Consider the following 18,365-nt stretch of genomic DNA (forward strand, 5'->3'; position numbering starts at 1 on the left):
CAAACTGAGAGAAATCAGAACCTTCAAGCTTATAATAAACAATAGTCTCTCACTCTATAAAAGCTGTCATCAAATTAGATTTTTTCCCACTCAAGACAACTTTCAAATCTGCCTCTTCTTCAGTCTCTGTATGGGCCAAGCTCAGCATCTCATATGTTACATTATTTGCTTTATCTGCCTCTAACCTTACCTCTCAACTATTCTCCACATACCACCAGAGAAGATCTTCTAAAATCAAACTTAATCAATTGTTTCTTGGTCTTCTGGCTAAGATCAAGTGTAATATCAAACCTAATCATGTGACTGCTCCCTTAATGAAAAAAACTCCAATTATTCCTTACAAAAGGTTAAAAATCTACTCCTCTGTCTGATACAGGAAGTTTTTTGTGACTATAGCTCCAACTTCTAATTACCACCCCCCCCCCAAATGTATAATTTGCACTTCAACCATACTTTACTTATTTGTTGCTTCCTAAACATGCTTTTGTATGTTGTTTCCTCTTCCTGGAAAGTCTTCCCAAAGCTGAGAAGATACCTACCTCATCCGATATAACATCTTCCAGAAAGACTAGCTCAGAATTTTTGACCTTCCTCACTTCCCACCAAACAAAAAGAAAGTGCTTCTTTTCAGGTATCCCATGGCCCCTACTACTTTATACTGCATTCATATGTCTTACTTTACTGTCAGAAATTTGAAGGAAAGAAAACTTTGCTTTAAATCATTTTTATTTCTACCACACAGAACACTGCCTGGTATGTAGCCTGTGCTAAGTAAATGGTATCTGAATAAATAAATGTCTACGAGAACAACTTAGGACACACAGAAATAGGGACTTAACTGGTAAAAGGAAGAGTGGGGTTTGTGGAAAATAAAATAACCAGACAAATTAAGTAAAATAAGTTTTCTTCAGAAAAATTTTACTTACACACATCAGGGCACAAAGCATATCAACTGCTGCATGGACTACTCCATTGTTGCTCCTCTTGAGTGCTTTCACTACCTTCACTCCAAGACGCTCCCGGAATCTTTTGGAACAAAAAACAAACACATAAAAAAAGCATCAGAACTTCTTAAATATTTTACTATTAAAATGTAACATAATCAGTAATCCTAAGTTTCTACTGCATATTACTGTAGCAATTATGTTATTCTGAATTCTACCTCTGAAGCTTACTAGTTTTCTTAAGTGTCTTTTGAGAAGGGAAGATTTTTTAAGGCTAACTCAAACCAAAAGGCATATAATTTCCCATTCAAACTCAGTGAAACAAAAGCCAGCAATATGACTGGAGTGTGGGGCCAACATATTCCCTCACTTCCACATATCTCCTTTTCCTACTTTTTGTAACAAAATCAAAAACTTTCATCACCATATGAAAAGTACTAGGGTTGGTCAAAGAGGAAAACTGCTCTTTAAAACTTGGAATTGCTCAGAATCTCTAAGTGAAGTTTCAAAAGACAACTTACTTGGGAAGCTGAGTGAAGGCTAGAAAACCAGCTTTGGAAGCTACAAGCCTCCTCACTGCCTGGAACTGACTCTCCAGTTCTGCATTTGAAGCAACAACATCCCCTTCTTGGGACAACAACGCTGTAATGGCATTATTAATCAGTTTTTCTTTGTTTTCTGAGAAGAGACCCTAGGTGAAGAAAGAACACTTCAAAAAAGTTCTCATACCCAAAGTTAACAACAATAAACAAATTGTGACACTATTTATCTTACATCCTGTGTTACTGCATGTAGAACTCCACTGTATGAAATGTTAGCATTGAATCTGAATACAGCATCTGCAAAGTTGCCATCTGTAAGAAAATAAAAAGGTGCAAAAAGAAGATTCAGAAGTTTGCATTCCTAATTTATAATTATCGATAAGTAGATGGGCTGACATGCAATAATGAAATACTTACTTGGAGGTGTGGCTAGGAACCTGAGATGAAGGCTCTCTACTTCCTCATCAACAGGCATGCTGAACAATCCCCACCGCTGACCTTTATGAGTAGGTGTCATTTTTACACAAACATCTCGGTTACCAGATGCTCGTACTCCATCCAGCAAACTTGCTAATAAGGAATCTCTACACAAGGTTAAAAGAAAGAAGGTTTTGGGATTGACAATTAAAGGGGATTTTGATTCAGAAGTAACACAGGCCTATAGCTTGCACAGGGACACAATGTGGATATAATGGGATCACAGAGAGAGAGAGAGAGAGTCTACAGCTCTAATGCTTGTCCCAGCTCTTCACCTTGGGGATAGAAAAGCATTGTAACTATGTTTATTTTGCTTTTTCAAAGACTATTTTTAACAGCCTTATCCAGGTCTAATTTTCAAATCATTAAATTCACACAATTGAAACGTACAGTATGCTAATTTTTAGTAAATTTATACAGCTGTTCAATCACTATCACAATCCAGTTCTGATACAATTCCATAACCACCAAGAGTTTCCTTTTGCCCAATTGCAAAAAGTTCCCCAACCCTCAGCAACCACTGATCTGCTGTCTCAATAGTATTAAATTCTGTAAAAACCTAATTATATAATAGGTATCTTATGTGTCCTGTTTTAACTGGTCATATGCTCTGAAGTTCGAGTTGATGCAGTGATTAGTTCAGCTCTTTCTGTTGCTTAATGGTACTACAATGATTTCCAACATTGTGTCCATCTACTGATATCCCCATATATATGGATACATCATTTTGTTCCCTTTAATTAGTGACAGAAAAAGAAAATACTCTTTTGTTTAAAATTTCAGTCTTGTTGATCTTAGAAAACTTTCCAAAGTAAGAAAACAGTTATGCGTCATACTATGGGATGTCAAAAAAAAATTCAATAAAGTTGTATTGTATACAGTGGCAAAATATACCAGAACTGTTTGGAGTAATTTAAAAAGCAGATTCAATCTTAATCTATTTATAACAGCATGAAAGAACTACCTGGAATGTAACAAATACCAATCTCATCAGAAAAGCTTAGTACATAAAGAGAAATCCAGTCATTCACAGCCGAACAGCATTACAACCAAGTCTATTTTACAGCAACATATGAGTTGTGGCAGCTCATAAGAAAAGCCAGGTGACAGGAATATAAAAATGTGCCAGCATATGCCACTAGAAAACTGGTAACTAGCTTACAATATTACTATATAAATATCTAACTCCAAGTGTAGTTATAGAAAAGTAGCTTGCTGCTATTATCTGAAACAACAGCAGTAACAGGTACTATTTTGAAATATTATAAAATAGTAGTGGATATCTGGCACGGTGGTGAAGACAAACATTACATCCATGTCTCATACTTGAGTGCCCGAATTCAATACCTAGATTCCAAGTTCCTGCTAATGCAGACCCTGGGATGTAATGATGACAATGCAAGTAACTGGGTCTCTTCTGCCCACAGAGGAGTTTCCAGCTCCCAGCATGGACCCAAATCAGGGGCCAGTGTGGGCAACTAGGAGTAAATCAATGGGTGGTTTATGTGTCTCTCACATAAATTAAAAAAAAAAGTTACATAAATACTTTATTTTCATAATTTCATTTTAAATGAAATCAACATTTTCATTGTCTTCAGAAATGTGAAAAATAATGAAGTCATTTTAAATGTACAATGAAATCTTTTCTCAAGTTAAATAATTTGAAGATCTAAATTTAAAATCTTTGTTTATCCTCTATGATCAAGCACCTCACCTTCCACAGGCTAGGATCTCAAAAGGTTGGAAAATTTTTTAAAAATACCTTTCTGTTGAAGAGTATTTCCGAACTTGCCCTTTTATGAACTCAATGGTAAAAAGCTGTGGATTTTCTGAGTCACAAACCAATGCAAATACCTAATAAAAACAAGAAGTTTACTTTCATGGTGTTTCACTATAAAAACTGTACATACTTTATTTTTTGAAGTCAGTTTTTAAAAATGTAACTTGCTTATAACATCAGTTAAGAGGTGTCTTAAAGCCTCAAATTTTACAATTACTTATAAAAAGTTCCTTTTTTTACATACTCAAAAAATAAACTTTGTCATTCTTTAATACCAATAAATACAAATATTAAAAATTTAATAAACATTTTCCCTGCGCCCCATTCTTTAGGCATAAGTAAATATTAGTACAGAAAATTACATCAATTCATCAATAGGAAGAAATTTTATTTAAACTAATAATGCTGAAACTTACTTCTCCTAAAGGCTTCAACGTTGCAATATTGTAGGTAGCTGGATCTCGTTCTACTAAACATGTTTCTGTAAGTGCTAGAACTCTTTTTACAGGTTCCTTCAAACAACAAAATTGAGACATTATCAAAAAATTACTAAACGAAAACAAGTCAGGTGAAGATTTTCATTGGAACATATGGCTCTTACCGAATGTCTAGGTGATATTTTTTGGACCACAAACTCTGCCAAAGATGTGATGGATTCATCAGTACTGTATTTTCCAAAGCGAAGATTCAAAAATTGCTCAAATTCTAAAGGTTCTTTCCTAATCCGCAATGAAATACCTATGTAGTTGCCAGCATGGTCTATTGCACTTTTGATTATCTCTTCTCTTTGCTCTGATGCAAATAAATGCTGCACAAATTTTGAAATTAAAAAAGTCAGGGTTGAAACAATTAAAATACAACCATATTAAATCAATTCATAGGAAAGAGATTAAAGTAGCAATTCTAGAAAAAAAGAGGAAAGAGAATTTACCAAAGGTAAATAAGCAGTAATGCTGTAGTTGAAAAACTATTACTAAATTAAAATCACAAAGTCTGGGACACAGAGCCTTGCAACTAATTCAGTTAATGGAACCTACCTTATTAATTTTGAACCCCACAGAACCTCAGACAAGGCACAGAGGGGTGGGTACTGCATGAGCAAAATTATCCCAACTCAATCAAGGCAGCTTTGATTTAATCTATTTTACCTTGTGGGTTTCCTTGCAAGATTGTATTAAAGAATGTTTAAATGTTTACCAGCGGTTGAACTACTGATGTTATAAACCAACTTCCATGGCTGTATTTAGAAAGGTAAGGATAAGGCAGGTGTTGCTATTTGCCTTTAGTGCCCACAGACCAGAAATGCTAATATCTTGGGAAGTGTAGTACACAAGTGTCCCACACAAAAAGATGTGTCCTGGCCAGAATGTCCATAGCTCCTGCTGAGAAACACTGGATCAGACCATGTTAAAAACCTGATTTTGGGGCCAATGGTTGTGGCGCAGTGAGTTAAACTGCAGTTAAGTGCAGCCTGTGACACCAACATCCTCTATGGCTGCTTCCAGTCACACAGCTAGCTGCTCCAGTTCCAATCCAGTTTTCTGCTAAGGTGCCTGGGAAAAGCAGTGGAAGCTGGCCCAAGTGGGAGATCCAAACAAAGCTCCTGGCTTCAGCTGGGCCAGCCCTGGTTACTGCAGCCATTTGAAGAGTGGACCACTGTACGGAAGATTTCTTTTCATCTCTCCCTCCTTCTGTAACTCGGCCTTTCAAAAAAATAATCTAAAAAAAAAAAAATTCTGGAAAATTAAGTCACCATATATCAGGAGGTATGAGATAAAGTCTGGCTGAATAAATCTGTTGTGGTTCTTATTTGTAGTAAACTGATTTATTTTAACTACTGAGTTTTTTTTTTCTCTCTCTAAATTTAATTAACCTATTTTTTAAGTGCCTCTTTTTTAAAATTTTATTTACTTTTTTTTAAAAAAGATTTTATTTATTTATGTGAGAAGTAGAGTTATAGACAGTGAAACGGAGAGAAAGAAAAAGGTCTTCCATCCACTGGTTCACTCTCTAAATGCCTGCAACAGCCTATACCAGACTCAAGTCATGAGCCTGGACTCAATCTGTGTCTTCCACAAGGGAGGCATGGACCCAGTCAAATGAGTCATCAGGCCACCTCCCAGGGTACACATTAGCAGAAAGCTGGAATCAGAAGCACAGCCAGAACACAAATGCAGAAACTCCGAATGTGTATGTCCCAAGCACTATCTTAACCACTGTATCAAAGACCAGCCCCTAACCATTGTCTTTTAAAAGGCAAAGACTATACAGTTGTCCCCCAGTATCTGTGCGGAATTTGTTCCAGAATCCTCTGCAAGTATCAACATTTGTTCAAATCTCTCATATAAACCTTCTTGCTGCCTTCAAGCAGTAAGAAATGCTGGCAATAAGGGCATCAAACAATTCTCCTCTAATATTCACCTTACTGTTCCATTGTATTGCTTAGTTGAACTAAAAGGCCATGTTCCTGTAACTGACCATGTTTTCCATCAAGGAGTTAAAAATTCAAACTTCCATTGCCTAGAAGACAGTTGGCCTTTGGGCAGCACTGCAACAGCAGACTATAGGCTGCAGTACGGTGGGATAGAAAACACAATTTTTCCTTTGGGCCAGACCTTCATTATTTACAAACACTCATAGCCAAAAAAGTATCTCATTGTGTGTTCCCAGGTGAGACTAACAATGGTATCCCTAAATGGGGAAATAGTGAAATCTAGGATGGAAAAAGGCCTTAAAACTCTTAAAAGTAACTTATTTTGTAACTCACATTACCCAGTTTCCCATTATTCTGTTTATCTGCTACCATCTCTCAAAGTTCCAGGATTGCCTTGGCTCTGCTATTCAAGGAAGGATACCTCAACCACAAAACACGAAACCTTGTATTAGTATTCTCAGGTCACTACAGTAGCTACAGACATTAAACTCAAGAGAAAACAATCTTAATTATGGAGGTTCAACTGTGCCTCTCCATCTGGAGACCGTTCGTAGCTCACCTTTGAGATCTACAGGTTAAATTTTATTAAGGAAGGCAGGATTATTTTTAAAGATTAAAAAGGTCACCATGTATAGTTCAGCTTTTATTAATGATTAACATGCCCCAGAAACTTAAGTCACTACTTCTAGCTCCCATAACTTACTTATAAATAATTTAGAATTTTAAAACAAAAACATGGGCTGGTGCCGCGGCTCACTAGGCTAATCCTTCACCTGTGGCGCCAGCACCCCGGGTTCTAGTCCCAGTTGGGGGGCCGGATTATGTCCCGGTTGCTCCTCTTCCAGTCCAGCTCTCTGCTGTGGCCTGGGAGTGCAGTGGAGGATGGCCCAGGTCTTTGAGCCCTGCACCTGCATGGGAGACTAGGAGGAAGCACCTGTCTCCCGGCTTCAGATCAGCGCAGCGTGGCGGCCGCAACGCACTGGCCGTAGCGGCCACTTGGAGGGTAAACCAAAGGAAAAAGGAAGACCTTTCTCTCTGTCTCTCTCTCTCTCTCACTGTCTAACTCTGCCTGTCAAAAAAAAAAAAAAAACACCATGAAGTGGATTCTAAATTTGAAGTTGCAATGAATACTCAGATTTCAGATTATGAAAAGCTAGGACTATCAGATTTCAAATTAATTTTTAAAAGAAAACTTAGAAACTTTCATGTATTCCATTAATAACAATGAAAATAACCAGGGTGGGCATTTGGCTTAGTGGTTAAGATGCAGCTTGGGATGTGTGCATCCCATATCATATTGTCTGTGTTTAAGTCCTGTATTTGTTCCAATTACAGCTTCCTACTAACGCAGACCCTGGAAGGCAGGTGATGGCTCAAGTACTTGGATCCCTGCAGGCCCAGTCCATAGCCATTGAAGGCATTTGAGGAATAAACTACTACAGGGGAGCACACTGTGTGTTTGCCTCTCTAATGAGTAAGTATGTATTTTTTAAGAGGAAAAAAACCAACTGTAATCAACTTTATTGAACACTAACTCATCTACCATACAAAGCATTTTACAAAAAACATCCAATTCTCATTTAAAAAAAAACTATGTTATTACATATTATTTGAGAGAGTAGCAAATTGGGATTAAACCTCATGTGCTTCTGAAACCAAAGTCTTCACTCTTAATACATCTTTTCAGATGACTCACATTACATTTTAAAATGAAAATGAAGTATAAAAAGCACACTTTGCCTCAAATGGTCAATGTCTTTAAAAATGGTACTTACCAATCTACTAAATCCACCATAAAGAATGCAAAATCCTCCTTGATAATCAGATAGATCTACAAAGCCTTCAATATTTCTGTAGTCATAGGAACAGAGTACTCTGTTGGTTGCAGGATTAATTTGGTCAAAGCCTCCAGAAGTTACTTCCAAAATTACAGGTTTTCTTGTGTCACTCCAGTGATGTTTATAGCAGTTATATCTCTAGAGAAACAAACAGTATTACTTTTACATTCATTAAGTTTACCATTAAATAAAGTACATTTAATGTATCAGTAAGTACTGAAACAACCAAAACTCTAAACATTATAAATATTTAAAGCTACTACCCAAACTGTTAAAAATATTACTTTTAGTTATTGGAGGGTATGCACTTATTTAAGAATGTTCATTCTAACAGAAGAAAGTTCTTTTCTTTAAGATTTGTTTTTATTTATTCAAAAAGCAGAGTTACAGAAGGAGGGACAGAGATAACAAGAGAGATCTTCCACCTGCTGGTTCACTCCCCAAATGGTCACAATGGCTACTAGGTCTGTGCCAGGCCAAAGCCAGGAGCCTAGAGCTTCTTCTGGGCCTCCCACAGAGGTGCAGGGGCCAAGAATTGGGGCCATCTTCCGCTGCTTTCCCAGGTGCATTAGCAGGGAGCTGGATCAGAAGTAAAGCAGCAGTCTTGAACCAGCGCCCATATAGGATGCCACAGTTGAACGAGGTGGCTTAACTCACTGTGCCACATGATGACACAAGTTCTTTCTTAATTAACAAAGATTTAGTTATTATACTTTGTGAAACAATTTTAAGCCACTCTTATGTAAATTTACAAGGAAATCCTAAATAGAAATGTATTCTGAAAGAGTTCTTTTTAGGGAAAAAGATTTCAATTTTGTGTTGATGGACTGTTAATTCAAGTTAAATACATATACCAAAAAGAACTAAGTCACATTTCAGGAAACATAATATTCAATTTAAATAACCCAGCTTGGTATATTAATGTACATTTTATTTATGTATAAACAAAAAATGCCGAAGTTTATATCTGACATTAGGTGTTTCTAACTACACTATTGGAAAGTTATCTTTTAGAGTTTTGATTTCATTAGCAAGTGAAATTCCACTTAGACAACAGCATTCCTTTGCAGATTAAGGCACCTGACAATCAGAAATTATTACAATGGTCAACATCCACTTATTATCTAAGTTTATTCTTTAAAAAAACAATCTAGGCTGATGAGCAAAATGGAGTGATATAGAAGAAACTGAATTTAAAATAAATAAAAATGAGGCAGAGAAAATAAGAACAAATGTGAAACAATATCCCCTCCCTCACTCAAATGCCACAATGCCTTCAGCCATCAATATGAAGAATACATGATCAATAACACAATTCTTCCTGTAAAAATAAACCAGCTGCTCAAGAGTACTACAAGGAAAAAAAAAATTTCTCATGTAGTGTTCAGAAGAGAGTAAGGCAATAAGTAACGAACAGCTCCACTAACATCCCAACGCTAAACTCAGCAATGATGTTCATCAGATCACATCACATCAAGTCCCCTCAGCATTACTGATGTGTCCTGCACAGTAGAGTTCCATAAAAAATATTCTGCAGAAAAGAAAAAAAGGGCCTAGATAAACCTAAGAATATAGTTAAAGCCTTGATTCTGAAGTGAAGGATGGATCAATGCCATGCCTCTCCTTCATGAACAGGGTGGCAGGGAGGCCACCAAAAAAAATGTTGTTGCTTTCCCAACTATGCCTATTTACATATCTCAAACTCACTCTACTGGATAGTCTCCATTCCTCTCAGCTGATATTCAACCACCATCAATGGGCAGTGCTAACGGGAACAAATCATCATTTCTTAGGATGGCAGGGGTCAGGCAAGGACTTCAGGAGACCCCAACTTAGATTATATTTAAGGCAACTGAAGGGCTTAGGTTAGGGCCAAATTCAACTTATCCAAGAGTACTGTTTAGCTAGCACAGCATTTGGAATAGAATCTAAACTTTTCTTAGGGAGGCCAGGGTGTCACTTTGAGTCCCTTACTCACAATATTAGATGAATTATATTTCAAGCCATCTCCTAGAGATACTGCTTTTATCACAGAAGGTTTGAAAAGTCAGCTGATGTAAAAGGGAGTTTATAAACAAAATACCTAGATATACTTTTGGAAGCAGTTATTTTCCAAACTAATAAGATAGAGGGAAATTTTGCCTGCTAACATCTAAGTAAAATAAGTACATCAAGTAGTGACTCCTAGAAATCTGCAGCTCATCAGGAACAAGAAACAAGCAAGTCGCCAATTGCCATTAAACTATTTCATATGGATTCTGGGTAAGCAGTAAATTACCAGCACTAAGATCAAAGAGGCCTCTGGATGATCAAATAAGCAGTAGGATATCCATAGAAAGGATGAGGACTTAAAAAATGGAGGGGAGAGCTGATGCCAGAATTCAGTTCCTGCCTTTTGTCAAAAGACACTGTTTTGCCCATGGAAAGAAATACAGTACTTTATGAGAGTGAAAAAAGCACAAACTCCCACTCTCTCCAGAAATTTCTGATTTAGTGTGAATGCTGCTGTAGCATAACAAGAGGGCCTGGGGATGTCAAGATTTTAATAAGATGACTTTCCCCAAAGCTGTCAGTGTACCACACTACACCAAGATTCAGCCAAGACAGTTTCCATATGTCCTAAGCTTTTTAAAACTTTAATACTTCAGAAACAAGAAACTCCTCCACTCGCCAAGTATTGTGTGTTCCCACAAACATTATTATCAATATGATGCTTACTACGTTATTATTTAGAATACTCAATACTATCTGAGTGGCTACAGAATTGTTTTGAATGATAAAAACAGTTGTCTTTGTTTTTTTTCCCTGATGACTTTTTTCCCATCTACCAGTATTAAAAGTCTTAAATCTAATTCTTCATATTTGAGTTTCCAGTTAAGGTATATTCATCCACCACACATATACACTCTGTCTTCCACAAAAGAATACACAGATATAGAATGATTTCTACAATAAAGAGCAACATTTGAACAAATAAAATACACTTTAATAAATGTTAAATATTTACCCTTCCTGTGATTTTCCCCTCTGAAAAATCAGTTCTAAATCTCTGAAAGAGAAAACAAAACCACAGTTTACGGCAACAGATTGTTAGGAAGACACATAGTTCAATCCTTCTACCTAAAACAAGTTAAAATCCCAACTTGGTAACTTTGAAACTAAAAAAACCATCATTTAAGTTACAGATTAAGGATAGTCAATAAGAAGACTGCAGAACTTTACTGAACAACAAGATAGATGAACTAACATGAAATGTTTTGTCCTCTATTTGCATTTTAAAGACTAATAAGCTCTCTATTACAGAAAAGTGAGTTTCCCATTGTCAAGTTAAAGGTTAATAAGAAAAAAATAGCCATAGTGAATACAGGGGCTGAGAACATTAATATCTACTTAAATCTAAACTTTCATTCTTAAAAGATACTTAGTTTATGAACATTGAATTTTTCTTACCAGTGCTTCTGTTAGAAGTTCTGTTCTGTGCTCTGTAGAAAATTTTAAAGTTTCTGACTTTTTCCCACTGCCTTTACGAAATGTGAGGTTGAACTCTGTTCCTTGCCCTTTTCCAACAGGGCTAATGCTGCAAATGTCTCCATAAGGCCACTAACAAACAGAAAAGAATTCAACTGACACTATAATACAGAAAAATGCCAAAATTTATTTTCATTGTTTTAATTTTATACCCACTGATTAAAACGGGCAAAATCTTACAAAATAGAGGTCTAGAAGAAGTTAGATGCTGTGGAAATTTAATAACACAAATTCTTTTAAAGGTTTTGAGGCACCAGAGAAAACAACAAAAATCCTATTGGTATTCCAATTTTAATGTTTAACGACATTGAAGCTACTATAATAATAAAAGTACAAAAAATTGGGGAATAAAATTTTGTGATTATTTATAAACATGCCTCATACCTCATGCAAGTCAAAAATAAGCTTTAAATGTGTGCCCTTTTCTATGGTCATGATATTCTTGCCTTTACAGACCTACTTCCCTGGCAAGTATTTTATATCAACTGCTTTGTGACTTAACATGTGTAAACCTGTGTTTCAGTAACTATATTTAAAACTATAAACAGCTGGGGCCGGCGCTGTGGCTCACTTGGCTAATCCTCCACCTATGGCGCCGGCTTCCCAAATAGGTGCCGGTTCTGGTCCTGGTCGCTCCTCTTCCAGTCCAGCTCTCTGCTGTGGTCTGGGAGGGCAGTGGAGGACGGCTCAAGTGCTTGGGCCCCTGAACCCGCATGGGAGACCAGGAAGAAGCCCCTGGCTCCTGGCTTCGGATTGGTGCAAGGCCGACCGTAACATCCATTTGGGAAGTGAACCAACAGAAGGAACACCTTTCTCTCTATCTCTCTCTCTCACTGTCTAACTCTATCTGTCAAATTAAAAAAAAAAAAAAACAAAAAAAACTATAAAGAGCTAATTACAAATATATATGAGAGATGGCTATAATCAATAGTAACATACAAAAAGTTATGCCCTTGAGAGCCTGAAAAGCAGAACATTCTCCTCCATTTCCTATTAGTTTTGGACCTGAGCACTAAGCAATTTATAAGCACATTACCTCTTATCAGATTTGACATTTCTATCCTAAAATACTGACATCAGGACAGGGGATAATGGGTCACATCCTGGCTTTTAATTAATTCAAACGTAGTTCATACAAATACCTAACAATTCAATTTCTCACGATTACCTGATTTGTTACTTCTAAGGTATTGGGATTATATGTAGTAATCGCATGGGTCCCAACTGAAAAGACACGCTTATACCTACAAAGGAAGACAGAGGGTTAAATTTAGTTTTTTTAAAAAAGGGACCGTTTTAAGAAAATGTATATGATGTCAACCAAAAAAAATTTTTGGTAAATAGAAGTATGTTAGTTGATTAATGTTTACTAAATATGGCTTAGTTTTATATTCTCCTGCTTTTAAACATTGTAAAATGCATTTAGTGTCAAAATCTACAAACATTTTACTGTGAACCATAGAGATTCCTAAGTAGAACAGTATGACTTACACAAGCAAGTTTGGGATGCTAGTTCAGTTTAAGCTGACAGAACACCATCTGAGGATGCTGAAAGATTCTAAAAAGTAAAACCTTACTTAAGAAAAAGATACTCCACACTAATTCTTTCAAAATCTTCTTTCAACAAAACCACAATAGAAAGGAAGGAAAAGCTATGGCCTGCAATTAGTCAGTCACAGCCATATCCTGAAATGTTAATAATCTCCATTTAAGCAAATACCTATTACATTTGAGTGTTGCAATTTTATAGAAATAGGAAGCCTACATCACAAATAAGCAATTTTCACTTCTCACTTTATTTCCTTTACTCAAAGTAACATGTGAAGAAATGAAAAAAAAAAAAAAACTTTAATATTAGTAATCTTTTGAGAGAGGAATTCATGATAAGAGTGGAAATTCAATTAGAAAAACGCTGAAAACTGAAGAATTAGGTCTTTGGATATAAAAATTAAAACAGATAAAATATTAGCTACTATAAGAAAACACAAAAACAAAATTGAGAACAAAAAGAATTCATAATCCTAGACACAAAATAAATAAAAAATGCTACATAAACCCTATGCTAATAAATTTGAAAATAAAGATTGCCAGCCCCTTTATATAAAAATTTAAGAAACTGGGAAGAATTACACTCTCCAAAAGCACTAATATCAAGCAGTTTCCAAGAAGAAACCTCAGAGAACCAAGTAACCCCCATGCTTCTTAAACTGTTCTAGACAACATAGATACACAATTTTTCTGATACTAAAATGTGATAATAGCTTAAAAAAAACCTTCCATTTAAAAGCTACTAAAAAGCAGATTAAAATAGTAACAGACCATTTTAAGAAAGTAGACTACAATGCCCCAAATGGTAGAGTTACAAACATACCAGGGGACTCCAATTTAATCCTATCAAGGTGGCATGTACCAATGCCATCTCACTAGTCCAAGTGATCAATTTCAGTTCACAATTGATCATAATGAAAGTTCTAAGAGTCAAAGGGAGCACATAAACAAGTCTAGTACCTGCTAATACTAACAGATAGAATAAATAAAGGGGAGAGTGATCCAACATGGGAAGCGAGATACTCAGCAGACTCATAGAATGGCGGATGTCCTAAACAGCACTCTGGCCTCAGAATCAGCCCTAAAGGCATTCCAATCTGGCTGAAAAGCCCATGAGAGTATTTCAGGCATGGAAAGTCAAGACACTCTGGCAAAAAAAAAAAAAAAAAAAAACACCACAAACAACAACAACAACAAACACCTAAATGAAAGAACTCTGTGAGTGAGATCCCAGTGGAAAGAACAGGTCTTCAAAGAAGGAGGTACCTTTCTCTGAAGGGAGGAGAGAACCTCCACTTTGACTATGACTTTGTCTGAACAAGATAAGAGTCAGAGAACTCAAGGGGCTTCCATAGCCTTGGAAACTCATGACTGGAGCATAGGGAGATTACTGATGCCATAAACAGGAGTGTCAATTTGTAAAGTCAACAACAGGAGTCACTGTGCACTTACTCCTCATGTAGGATCTCTGTCCTTAATGTGCTGTACATTGAGACTTAATGCTATAACGAGTACTCAAACAGTATATTTCACTTTGTGTTTCTATGGGGGTGCAAACTGTTGAAATCTTTACTTAATGTATATTAAACTGATCTTCTGTTAAAAAAAAAAAAGAAGAAGAAATTATCAATTCCCAACTTGACTCTCACTGGGATTAAACATGACAATAGGTCTGATCTGATTTCATCATCATTTAAAAAATCATCTATTATTTTTCACTTTATGTTTCTGTGTGGCAGCAAACTGTTGAAATCTTTACTTAATGTATGCTAAACTGATCTTCTGTAGATAAAGAGAATCGAAAATGAATCCTCATGTGAATGGAAGGGGAGAGGGAGTGGGAAAGGGGAGGGTTGCGGGTGGGAGGGACGTTGTGGGAGGGAAGCCATTGTAATCCATAAGCCGTACTTTGGAAATTTATATTCATTAAATAAAAGTTAAAAAAAAAAAGAAAGTAGACTACAATATTAGAAATTTATTAATATAATTGATTATAGTTACTGAAAAATATATAGTTGTATTTTAGTATGAGATTTCATTATCAAAAATAGTTGTTAAATTGAATCCACTGCCTTTTGCCATCAATGGAGAAGATCATGTTTTCCACTTTGAATCACTAAGACACTAAAAAGACAGGTATTACCATAAATAAATAGCCACTGGACTAAAGTTTAACACATTAAGATTAAAAAAGACCTTTCACATTTTCAGTTTTCTACTGTCCATTTTTTTCCAATCATACATTTTATAATAAAAGTGACAAAGTTATTTCTATTTGGGTAAAAATAAAATGATAAATTTTATTCATCTCTGAAGTACATGCATGAGGGAGATCCAAGATGGATCTCCCTAACTTAAGCTCACTAACTTAAGCGGCTCTGGAATATGAAAAGAACAGAGGAAGGACTATGTTTCCAGGGATCTGACTGATGGAAATTTTCAGCAAAGTGAGAAAACAAACAAGCCAAAATAAACTAAGTCTCTGTGGGACAAAAGGAGAGAAAACAGACACACCTCTGCAGTCTGTTGCATGGCACAGCCAGTTCCTAGCTGTGAGCTGCCATCTTACCACACCAAGGTAGGAAGAAATCTCCACACATGCCAGCACTCACATTTTTAGCTGAGAGGAAATTCCACAATCACCCACTGATTTTTACTTCAGTCTGGAGAGCTAACTGGGGTCTAATCAACTGCCAGGCTTGGAGCAGTGAAGCCACCTTGATTCCTTCCCCTCCCCCATTCCTGCAAAGCACCACTCTTCAGCAGCAAAAAGTCCTACAGTGCTCCTCTGTCCTCCTACCATCATCATAGAGTCAGGGCAACCTGTGGAGGACAGGATAGATCCCCTGCATCCTGCAACTAAGGGAGTTTTGGGGCATTAACCCCAGAGCTACATGAGCAAGGAAAGATTCACCTTAGCTTCCAGGAGCTACAAAAGCAGCCCATAAAAAACAAATTTGTCCCCACCCTGCAAGATCTTGGTAATGACCCCACTACATTCTGCAATGCAAGGACTTTAACAATTTGTTCTAATTTTTTTTGGTGCCACTGGAATCTACCTGGTGGACATAGGGAAGAACCTACTGCATTCCACCTTTCTGGAATCATATCCTCCAGAGTAAAATCTCCTGTATACCTTGTAGTCATCTAGTAGGACTAGAACAGTCCTAATTCTAGGACTAGGGCTACTGGTATAATAATCCACAGCACCCAGTCAGACTCTCCTAGCTTGACCTGAGGAAGGTTCATCTGTATCACACAGTCCTAGAGCCACAGCAATTGGTGCCACAAGCTCCAGCATCACTCAGGCTTACCAGCAGAATGAGGGGGGCAGCCACCCCTGTCTTGGTGAGCATCAACAACAAGGCTTTTGTTATCACATTAACCAGAGAGACTGACACTGAACTCTCTGTGGACCAAAGATACACCTCCAAGGAAACCCTTACTCTTCTCACAGCCAACTTCTTCTAGTCCTACAAACTGCAACAAACTAGACTACTGTGTCACTTACAGACAACAGCTGACAATGATTAACACAAAAGAAATTACTGATACTATACTCTTGGGTTCACCTAGAACCAAAGCCAAAGCAACAAGCCAAGTGATACCATGCATATCAGCTAAACCATAAACTCTTACATTAAAAAAAGCAAAACAGAATTTGAGATGATCAATCAGTGAAATAAAATGAAATTGAGAGCTTTACAGCAGAACCCTAGAGGAGGAAAGAATTTCTGACTTTGAGGACAAGAATTTTGAAATAACCCAATCAGACAAAAAGAAAACAAATGAGGAAAGGCTATAGGAAATACTGGATACCATTAAATGATGAAATATTCATATCATAGGTGTCTCGGAAAGAGAAGAAAAGGAAAAAGGCATTGAGAACCTGCGAAGTGAAACAACAGTTGAAGTCACCAGGTCTTGAACAAGACATGGACATCTTGATACAAGCGCAAAGAACCACAAGCAGACTCAATCAAAACAGGTCTTCTCCAAGGCATATGGTCATCAAATTGTCAAAAGTTAAAGACAAGGAGAGAATCCTACAGCTAATAACAGAAAACTTGCAAGTTATTATATATAAAGAAAAACCAATTAGATTAACATCAGACTTCTTAGAGGAAACCCTACAGGTCAGAAGAGAATGGGATGATATATTCAAGATCTTAAAAGAAAAAAACTTCCAACCAAGATTATATCTAGCAAAGCCATCCTTTAAAAGTGAAGGACAGCCGGCGCCGTGGCTCACTAGGCTAGTCCTCCGCCTTGCGGCGCCTGCACACTGGGTTCTAGTCCCGGTCGGGGCGCTGGATTCTGTCCCAGTTGCCCCTCTTCCAGGCCAGCTCTCTGCTGTGGCCAGGGAGTGCAGTGGAGGATGGCCTAAGTACTTGGGCCCTGCACCCCATGGGAGACCAGGAGAAGCACCTGGCTCCTGGCTTTGGATCAGCACGGTACACTGGCCACAGTGCGCTGGCCGCGGCAGCCATTGGAGGGTGAACCAACGGCAAAGGAAGACCCTTCTCTCTGTCTCTCTCACTGTCCACTCTGCCTGTCCAAAAAAAAAAGTGAAGGAGAAATAAATTATTTTCCAGACAAGTAAAAAGTAAAAACACCACCTCCAGATTAATCTTACAAGAAATTCTGAAGGGCATCTTGCATTAGAAGTAAACATCATGAAAACACATGATCCCTAAGTAGAATTATTATCCAAACAACATTTGCAATCCAAACAAAAATTGCAAGCCTTAATTCTTATCTATCAATACTAACCTTGAATGTAAATGGATTAAATTATTCAACCAGAAGACTAAAGTTAGTTTGCCTAAGGGGGAGAAAGAGTGGGGGGAAGGAGTATACAATCCTACTATATGCAGCCTTCAAGGAAATCACTTCACAAAGATACACAAAGACTGAGAAGTGAAGGGTTGGAAAAAGATACACCAGGCAAATGGAATCAAAAGCACACAGGCATAGCTATCCTGATATCAAATAAAACAGACTGAATCGAAAACTGTAAAAAGAGATAAAGGACACTGCATTTGCATAAAAGGTTCAGTGCAGCAAGAAAATATAAGAAACATATATATACATGCACCCAACACAAGACCATCCAGATACATACAGAAAATATTATTAGGCCTAAAGGGAGAAATAGACTCCAATACAAAAATAGTGGGTAACCTCAACACCCCACTCTCATTAATGGACAGGTCATCCAGAGAGAAAAGTCAATAAATATACATCAGAGTTAAAACATACCATCCAGCAAAT

General features: G+C 37.0%; 1 protein-coding gene across 7 annotated transcripts in view; it reads right to left on the minus strand.

Annotated features, from left to right (window-relative positions):
• Nucleotides 1-18,365, minus strand: part of DNAJC13 (DnaJ heat shock protein family (Hsp40) member C13) — a 161,464-nt gene that overhangs the window by 91,387 nt on the left and 51,712 nt on the right. For 4 of the 7 annotated variants that reach the window (XM_008249240.4, XM_008249244.4, XM_008249241.4 and 1 more), the window contains exons 3-13: nt 12,712-12,787; nt 11,466-11,615; nt 11,023-11,064; nt 7,953-8,153; nt 4,345-4,551; nt 4,160-4,255; nt 3,726-3,817; nt 1,904-2,070; nt 1,719-1,798; nt 1,466-1,635; nt 927-1,026 (exon numbers count right to left, since the gene is read on the minus strand). In XM_008249240.4, coding sequence (XP_008247462.3) covers nt 927-1,026; nt 1,466-1,635; nt 1,719-1,798; nt 1,904-2,070; nt 3,726-3,817; nt 4,160-4,255; nt 4,345-4,551; nt 7,953-8,153; nt 11,023-11,064; nt 11,466-11,615; nt 12,712-12,787 — 1,381 coding nt within the window. The remainder of the gene's footprint in view (nt 1-926; nt 1,027-1,465; nt 1,636-1,718; nt 1,799-1,903; nt 2,071-3,725; nt 3,818-4,159; nt 4,256-4,344; nt 4,552-7,952; nt 8,154-11,022; nt 11,065-11,465; nt 11,616-12,711; nt 12,788-18,365) is intronic. The other 3 variants (XM_051818458.2, XM_051818457.2, XM_008249245.4) reach the window with 2 other exon arrangements.

Source organism: Oryctolagus cuniculus, chromosome 4, assembly GCF_964237555.1.
Source record: "Oryctolagus cuniculus chromosome 4, mOryCun1.1, whole genome shotgun sequence".
Lineage (NCBI taxonomy): Eukaryota > Metazoa > Chordata > Mammalia > Lagomorpha > Leporidae > Oryctolagus > Oryctolagus cuniculus.